Below are 8,789 nucleotides of genomic sequence, written 5' to 3'. Positions count from 1 at the left end.
TTCTCTATGGCTTTATTTTCTCTATGGGTGGCTCTTTTTTGGGGTGGGGTAAAGGGGGTTTTGGCTGGTGGTCCCCAGGGCCAGGATACAAAACTGCAGGGCAGGGGGAGGATATGGACCATGGCAGACACTGCAGAATGCTGTGGCTGTCCCTTGACCCATCCAAAGGACATCCCAAACCCTCTCACCTACTCTGGGGCTCCTTCCAGGAGGCCTGGACACAGCCTGCCCAGGGGATCAGGGTGCAAAGCCAAATTTTGGGAACAGCCTGTCCATCAGCCCTAACACTGGAGGCCGGAGCTCAGGAAAAATCCCAAGCCCAAGTCGGTGCCAGAAGCACGGCCTGGGAGCACATTTTTTGTTTCCCAGGGCTGGGGAGGGGATGAGGGGATGAGTATCACTTACCCTCTGTGCTTTGGGACGTGGCAGGGGACCAGGCCCTCCCCCTGGCCCTGGGGGAACCTCCCCCATAAAAGCAGCCGGGGCAGGCTGGCCCCAGCACAGGCGGCTCTGCCACTGCCACAGCCCAGCATGAGGACAGCAGCCAGGGTGGTCTGTGCCCTCCTCATCCTCTCCACGCTGTGCTGGCACAGCCTGGCTCAGAGTGAGCATTGCCCCGACCCCAGGGGCTGGGAATGGGGACAGAACTCAGGGCTGGGAATGGGGACAGGACCCAAGGCTGGAGACAGGGACAGAACTCAGGGCTGGGGACAGGGACAGAACCGAGGGCTGGGAATGGGGACAGAACTCAGGGCTGGGGACAGGGACAGAACCGAGGGCTGGGAGTGGGGACAGAGACAGAATCCAGGGTTGGGGAATGGGGACAGAACTCAGGACTAGGGACAGGGACAGAACTCAGGGCTGGGGAATGGGGACAGAACTCAGGGCTGTGGGGTTGGGTTTTCTTATGCACAGGGTGCAGGGGGATCCCCCAAAGAGCTGCCATTGCCATGGCAGGAGGGCTGAGGGGGTTCTGGGGGTGTCCAGGCTCAGCCAGGCTCGTGCTGTCCCCCAGGAGCTCCAGCCATGCCAGACAAGTGCTGCTTCAACTTCCAGACGAGAAGGATCAAGAGGGACAACGTGGTGGCCTGTTACCCCACCAGCCCCGAGTGCCCACACCAGGCTGTGATGTGAGTACCCAAAATCCCCCCCTGCATCCTGCCACACCCCTTGCCTTGCTTTGGCGGGTGCAATCCCCGTCCCCTGTGCCCCTGAGCCCCCCAGAAACTCAGTGCTGGGGTCCCCACTGACCCCAGCTTCTCTGTGCCCAGCTTCAGGGTGAGGAATGGGAAGGAGATCTGCACCCAGGCCAGCAGGCCGTGGGTCAAGAGGTACCAGCAGAGCTTCCAAGTCAGCTCCTTCTCCATCCCCAGCTAGCCAGGGGCTAGCTCCATCTCCACCCCTGGGGTGGCCGGGGACAGCGGGGACGCCAAGGCACAGGGGACACTTCTGGATGGAGCAGCTCACAAGGGACATCCTCCCCATCATGGTGACCCTCACCACCTCCCTGAAGGCAAAGGGAGCCCAGCAGGATGGAGTGCCCAGACCCTCTGTGGTCCATGGAGAGGCTGCAGCAGGCGGGGGGTGAGGGGGGAGCAGCTCCACCGTTGTTTTCTGTAGACACTGAGCAGAATTAAACGTGGTTCCCACATGCAAACATCTGTCTGTGCGAGTCTCTTGGGGCTGGGCAGATCCTGCTGCCGGCTTTCCTGCCCAGGTGCTGGGATCAGCAAGGAGCCAGGAAGAGCTGGAGCCTCAGCCAGGTCTCTGTGAGGATGTCCAGGGGTGAATGGGGCCAGACCAAACCCACGAGGGCTTTGGGGAAGCACCAGAGGGACAACGAGCCTGGGAGGAGAGGCTTCCTGTGCTCCTCACCCACCATCCTAATTAACATCCCAAATCCTATCAGGGATGCCTGAGACAGCCCAAAATCCCAGGGTGCCACCAGAAAACGTGATGGGCGCTGTGACAGCGGCAGAGCCACCACGATGAGCAGCCAGCAATGGGTGATGGAGAAACACCCGGGGACAAGCCCGGCCACCACCGAGCCACACACCCCAGAGCAAGGAGAGGCCTCACAGCCAATGGCGAGGGCTGATCTTTGCACAGGAACTGGCAAGTGTGAGCATCATCCTGTGCTGTCTGCTGGTGGCCACAACCCAGCCCAAAATAGACTCCCAGCCCCAGCATCACCACTGCTCCCACACTTTCCAGCAGCCCTCAGGTGTCACGGTAGCCCAAGGGGCTGCCAGGAGGAATTTCCCTTCACCGCTCACCCCTCAGGGGGAGATCCAAGCGGTTCTTTCCAGGGGGAGGGTCCAGAGCTGTCATGGAAAGCCTGGCAAGGGTTGTTATAAATCACACAGGGCTGCACAGGAGGGCACACAGCTCTTGGTGGCCTCAGTGGAATCAGAGCTGCTGGTGCTGCAGAGCCTCGGTGTGGACATGAAGATCTCAGTCCTGCTCCTCCTGCTGCTGGCTGCTGCCTGGACTGGAAGCCAGGGCAAGTCCTGTAAGTACCAACAGGGAGATTTTCCCCCCTGAGCTGTCCCAGCTCCTCCTCTGATGGGATTTGGGGCTGGGGAAGGAGAGGAGGGTGCAGCTCCTGATGGGGTTATGGGGCATCACCTGCCTGAGCATGGGGCTGCCTTGGATTTGTTCAGAATGAGTAAAAACAGGGTTGGTTCAGCCCCAGAGTCGCAGCTGGGGAGCTCCATGGGCTCCTACCCTGGGGCAGAACATCACCCTGGGGCTGCAAGATGTTCCCTTTGTGGGATGAGGGAGCAGGAGCAGAACCCACAGCCCTGGTGCCAGGAGTGGGGGAGCACTGAGCTTCCTCCTGCTCTCAGTCCGCAGCTCCAAATCTGACTGCTGCTCCGCGGAGATGTTCACACGCAAGAGAATCCACGAGTCCATGATCCAGGGCTATCGGTACACGCCTTCCAGCTGCACCCACAAGGCTGTTCTGTGAGTAACCCCAGCTCCCACCCAGCCTTCCTCCCCCCACCCCATCCTCACCTCGCTCACCCTCCTTCCCCACCAGCTGCTCTGCTTTTGGGGAGTCCCCAAAAACGAGTCCTCCTGCCCAGGGTGCTGTGGGTGGGGCTGTCCTCACCTGGCTGCTCACTCTCACCTCCTTCCCTGCTTAACCCAACAGCCCCAAATCCAGTTCTGCTGCCAGCACTTGCAGGGAAAGGGGGGGCAGGAGGCTGCAGGAATCCCTGTGGGATCCTCACTCCAGGGCTGACTCGGGATATTCTTTACCCCAAAGTGTGGAGCTGATGAAGGGGAGCATCTGTGTGAACCCAGAGGAGAAATGGTTCCAGAAGTACCTAAGGAAGCAGGAGAAGCAGAAGAAGCCAAACAGCACCTCCATGTGAAGCTGCCTTCCTCCCCAAACTCTATTTATTTTATCCCGAATTCTCTGTGTGTTTTCCTGTCACTCATTAATGTACGGAGCTGGCTCCATCCCCTCCCCTGCCCCACACATGAACTCAATAAACCCTCTTGTGGTCACCTGGAGTGAGATTTAATCCCGGGGACAAAACGGGGCCCATCCAGGCTCAGCCTTCCCAGTGCGAGGAATGATGGATTTGTCTTTACAAACAAGCTGTGGGTCTGCTGGGAGATAAAACCAGCACTGAGAGAGAAAAAACAATGGGAAGGATTCCACTGATTGATGAATGGAAAAAAAGATATTTGCCTTTACAAACAAACTGTAGGTTTGCTGATAAATGAAATTGGATATTGAAAGATGAAAGAAACTATGGGGAAAACCATGAATTCTGTAAGAATTAAAAATTAAAAGGAAGGGTTGTACATTAGAGGATAATCTCAGGTATCAGGTGTTCTGGGAAGTCTGAGCCTCTCAAGTACCTCAGCAATGGGGAAAGAGAGAGGGAAATGCAGCTGGGAAATGAGGATTGAAAGGAGGCTGCATCCTCCAAAAATCAGAGAGATCCCAGGGAAATGCCCCATGGCCTCTCCCTTTATTCCAGTAAAGTTACAGGACTCCTCTGCCTCCTTTTTGGACATAAACCTCTGGTGTTTGTGGATTAATTTTCCTGTCACCAGGAATAGTCCAGGAGCCCCTGGGAGCACAGGGAAACCCAAAGGGCCCAGCTCCCTCCAAGGTGAAGCAGCCCCTGCCCAGCTGTGGGGTTTAAGGATGGATGGGGGTGGAGGCAAGGCAATGGGAAAAAGATTCCTTTGGGATGTTTGAGGGGGTTTAGGGGTTGGCTCTGTCCTTTGGGAACACCACTGGTGACAGCCCCAGCTGGGTGTCACTCCTTCCCACCACTCCCTGGGCCATTGGCCAGTTTGTCAACCAAACTGGGCACCCATCCAAGCCATGGGCAGCCCGTTTATTCAGAAAATGCATTATGCATTCCCTGTTAGTTTGTGACTCAACTGAATCATCTTTTTGATGAGTTAGAACATGCCCCACTCTTAAAGACACCTTTATACACACTGCCAGATTTGTTGCCATTTATCTTCCCCCATTTAGGGCATTTTTTGTACAAATCAATGACCTTGGGCCAATGAATCTACCACAATACCCACAGGACTACATCACCTGGAACTGGAAGGAATATTCTTGCCTAGGACTGTGATTCTCAATCAAAAGCAGAGAAATTTTTGCAGAGAAAATGAGAGTTAACAAAACTTTTCCAGTTGCTCTTTGGTGCTGGAAATCCCAGGATCCAGCAGAATACTGGGATGTGTGAAGGATAGGGCAGGAATTGGTTCCCTAAATCATAGAAGTGTTAAGGAAGACCTTTAAGACCTTGAAGGTCAAATCCAACCATTAAGCCAGCAGCAAACCACATTTTTGGAACACCTCCAGGGGTGGGGATCCCACTCCAAAGGCCACGCTCACCCCGAGAATTCTGACTCAGAGATGGAGCCCACGCAGAGGTGCCAGATGATGAAAGCTTTGCACGACTTGGAGATGAAAGATTGCCAAGGGTGGGGCTGAGGGCCACCAGCTCAGTGTCCCTGTGGCTCTGGGTGGCAGGAGGGTGGCAGGCAGTGCCAAATCACCCCCCTGTTGCTGGACATCATCCCCCCACTAATCCCTTTGGGATTCTCTGGAATTCCAGGTGTGCTGCAGCCTCCTACCTGGGAGAGGTTGCTCTTTTCCTTACCATTCTTCCTCTCAGCCTGGTGCAAAAGCCACTCTGCCTTTGATGCAGGACCACAGAAAACCTGGGCTGGGTTGGGGGGATTTTACCACGGGGTCCTCAGGGAGGGAAGCAACATTTGGAAATCAGAGTTACAAATCCATCAGTGTAGGAGCTCTGCTTTGAATGCAGAATTACTCCCAGAAAAGCACACACAGCAGGGTCAGGGACAGCTCATGAGCTGCCCTGTGTTCTCCTTGGAACCTCAGGCCCCCTTTGAATCATTTTTATCAATGAGTGTCACTTCCCAGAGGAGTGTTACATAACCCCAGTGGCTTCCTCTGCACTTGCACGGGGTCGAGGTGCTGGAAGTGGCTTTCATTTCTTCCTGCTGTGGGTTCCTGCAGCCCGGGGAAGGCAGAGGTTGCTTTGATCCCTTTGGTGCTGCAAAGTGTGGGGTCCCTCTCCTGAAAGGGGTGCCCAGAGCATCCCTCTGCCTCAGGGTCAGCAGCTGGACTGGATTGTCCTTGTGGATCCCTGCCAGCTCAAGAATATTCAGTGATTCTCCTCTTAGCCCTTGTTTCTGGGATAAGAGCCCTAAGGGAGATGTTCCTCACCCCAGAGCTGAGCAAATTTGGGGTCTGCCCTGGCCCCACACTGTCCCTGCTGCTCCTGGCTGCTCCTCCTTGTCCTGTCCTCAGTCAGGGATGGTCCCTCTGCACAGCCCCAGGGGGTGAGGGGGTTTTAGACTTAATTCCCTCCTTTTCTTTGGGATGCTTATGCAAGGCAAGGCCAAAATCATCAGATTATGCATGACCAATGCCATGTTTGCTCTCCCACTCCGTGTGAGTTTGTCCTGCTGATGAGGTGGCCACAGCCTGGCTCAGGAGGAATTTATGGGAATCTTTGTGGCCTTTTTGTTTTGGCTGCACCTGCCTCAGCTGCCTCTTCCTTCTGTGTTTGTTCTCTCTTCCCTTTCTCTGCTGGGTGCACATAATTTTGGTTGTATTGAGCACTCCACCATAACCAGACAAGCCAAAAGGAAGTGGCACCTTTGGCTCTTTACTCCCCTCCCTAACCAAGGTGCTTTTTCTTTATTTAGTTTTTTTCAAATTTACATTTGTAAAGCTGCAATTTCTCTTTCCCTGTGTTTCCTCCCTGCCAAATTTGTGTTCCTCTCCTGGATTCAAATGCCACTTGCTCACAGAGATCTTCCACGGCAGGAGAAATAAAACCACAAGTCATTGCTTTACTCTCTGTTTATATCAGTTCCTTTTATCTAATTCCTTAAACAGAATTAAACACATACTCCCTGCTTTTGCTGAGCTGCACTTTTATGCAATTCACTGTAATATCCTCGATTCCAGTCACAATGGAAAGTGTTTCATCAGCATCCAGTAAGAAGTCCCTTCCGGCCCTCAGCTGAATGGAGAACTGAAAGCTTGGCCAGTCACCTCTGCAGCAAAGAGGAAATCTTTTTGCCTTTTTTGTCAGAAATAGTCTATTAATTGTGAGATATTCTGTGCTTCCTCTCGGATGACAAGTCATCCTCTGGAAACTGCAGAGTTCAGTGTCCTGATCTCAGTTTCCAGGTTTTTCTGGCTGTGGGATATTCCTGGTGTTTGTTGTCCCCCAGTGCTGCTCTCTTGCCCACCCTGCCCCTTTTCCCTCTGTTTGTCACCCACAAAGCCAAGCTCAGCTCACTCCTGGCTCGGGGCTGCTCTCTCCATAAAAAATCCCAGCCCAGGGTTTGGATAGCTCAGGATCTCATTCCTGTGGTTGACCCAGACAGCAATTCCTGGTTTCCTTCATCCTGTCTGTGCCCACTGCCACTTCTCCTCCATGCACAAGCAAAGCTGGTCCTGGTGAGGGCAGGAGAGGAGCCAGAATTCCAGGGGTGTGGGGAAATCTCTGTGGGATTTATAGGCAGAGAGGGTCAGGAAAACACAAAAAACTTCCACTGGCGGGCCCTGAACTTGAGATTCCTCTGCACACGGAAGGTGCTTTGAGCTCTGGAGAAACCTCTGCAATCAGCAGAGCAGAAAAACAGAATAAATTCATGCAGATCTGCATTGCTCTGGGGAATTGAATCCTTTCCTTCTGCCTTTGTGGATCCAGGGACGTGTGACAAGCAGGAGCATTTGCAGCAGGTGAATTTTCCAAGCCTTCCTGAACCACCACAGATGGAGACCCCGGCTATTGTTAAATCCAAAGGATTTATTCATTTTTTCATTTATTAATTTATTTATTTATTTGCTTGTTTGTTTGTTTATTCCTTTGTGGCTCCATGCACAGAGCAGCTGAAACAGAAAGAGCTAAAAATTGGGAGTTGGAGAAAGAGTTGGAACAGCTGGAACAGCTGGACCTGCTCTTCCAGCACCCCAAGGGCAGATCAGCACTGCCAGCTCCTCCTGACCCACCCCAGGAGATGATTTCCCATTCCCACCTCTGTCCCAGAGATGCTCACACCAGGCAGGACCTGGTGGCTGGGGAAGCTTTGCTGGACCAGAGATGAGGCTGCCACAGGCCCTTCCATGGCTCAGCGTTTTGGGCAGTTGGACTTTTCCCTTGAATCAGTCAGGAATTAGTCATAGCCGAGGCAGGGTCAGCAGCAAGGCCAGGAGAAGCTGGGGTTTGCATGGTAACTGCAAACTGTCTGTGGCAGCATCAGGAAAGGGCTGGAAAAAGCAAAAAAAAATTGGAGGAAGGGGTGATTTTGGCAGCTCACTCTGTCTGGGTGTGCAGCAGAGTGAGGGGTGTTTGGGAATTACTCTCTGGAATTGTAAATCCTGCCCTTTTTCAGTCACTCTCTGTTTTCCTGGAGATTTTGTCTGCAATGAGCTGATCCCAGTAGGCACCAGCAGGATCCTCTCCACCCTCTGGCTCCAACCATTAACACTGTGTCCTGACATGGGAATCTCTGCTTTTTGGGGCTAAATCAGGAGAGATTAAATTGGATTAAATGATCCTGCTTGGGAAGAAGTGGGCAAGCAGTTATTGCAACAATTTGAGCGTTGAGAGGGTGCAGCCAAAACTGAAAGTCTCGGGTGTGAATTCAGCCAGGGGTGAGGGAAGGGGGCAGGGCAGGCTGCAGCCAAAAATGAAATCCTTAGAGAGGTGTAAATTCAGGCAGGGCACAGGGAGGGTGGCAGGGCAGGCTGCTGGCCTGGATCAGGGCACCAGAATCCAGACCCTGCACCTGCACCTGCAGGGACTCCGTGTCTTACTTTCCAGTAAGGAAATCATTCTTTTGGCCATCCACCAGCAAAAATGTGAGACCCACAGTGACTTCCAGCTCAACACAACCTCATTCCCCGATGATTTGCCCTGTCCAAGCAGGAGCTGGTGTTATCAGTGGAGATGAGTGTGTGTGCAGTGGTTGTGGACCTCACCCAGGGAGAAGTTGCCATCTGTCTCCTGGCAGTGGTTTTCTGCCAGCAGCAGTGGCTGGGGCTGTCCTTGCCAGGGCACCTGAGCTGGATTATTCCACCCCCAGAGCTGCTCCACAGTCCTGACAGAGTTTGGGAGCACCAGGCACCCCGAGAGCCTCTGGAAAGCCGCAGCCTCGTGGCCGGCGCTTCCCCTTTGCGGTTTCCTCGCCTTTTCCAGCTCAGCGGAACTGGGTGATCCTGACATAATTTCCATCCCTGACTTTCTTTCTTTGAA

At 53.8% G+C, this 8,789-nt stretch overlaps 2 protein-coding genes across 2 annotated transcripts; both read left to right on the top strand.

The window, feature by feature from the left end:
- Positions 1-514: 514 nt before the first annotated feature.
- LOC148221509 (C-C motif chemokine 4-like) lies at positions 515-1,657 on the top strand. The gene is made up of 3 exons (XM_088177112.1): positions 515-604; positions 1,016-1,130; positions 1,272-1,657. The coding sequence occupies exons 1-3, from the start codon at positions 532-534 to the stop codon at positions 1,375-1,377; spliced, it is 294 nt and encodes a 97-aa protein (XP_088033238.1). The 5' UTR covers positions 515-531; the 3' UTR covers positions 1,378-1,657.
- Positions 1,658-2,376: 719 nt separating this feature from the next.
- Positions 2,377-3,516, top strand: LOC106853254 (C-C motif chemokine 13-like). The gene is made up of 3 exons (XM_014876389.2): positions 2,377-2,512; positions 2,850-2,967; positions 3,272-3,516. Exons 1-3 carry the CDS (start codon positions 2,446-2,448, stop codon positions 3,378-3,380), a joined length of 294 nt encoding a protein of 97 aa, XP_014731875.2. The 5' UTR covers positions 2,377-2,445; the 3' UTR covers positions 3,381-3,516.
- Positions 3,517-8,789: the final 5,273 nt, after the last annotated feature.

The sequence above is a fragment of the Sturnus vulgaris genome, chromosome 21, assembly GCF_052056855.1.
Source record: "Sturnus vulgaris isolate bStuVul1 chromosome 21, bStuVul1.hap1, whole genome shotgun sequence".
NCBI classification, from domain to species: domain Eukaryota; kingdom Metazoa; phylum Chordata; class Aves; order Passeriformes; family Sturnidae; genus Sturnus; species Sturnus vulgaris.
The sequence above is the reverse complement of the archived record's forward strand: the minus strand, read 5'-3'. Positions and strand labels throughout refer to the sequence as shown.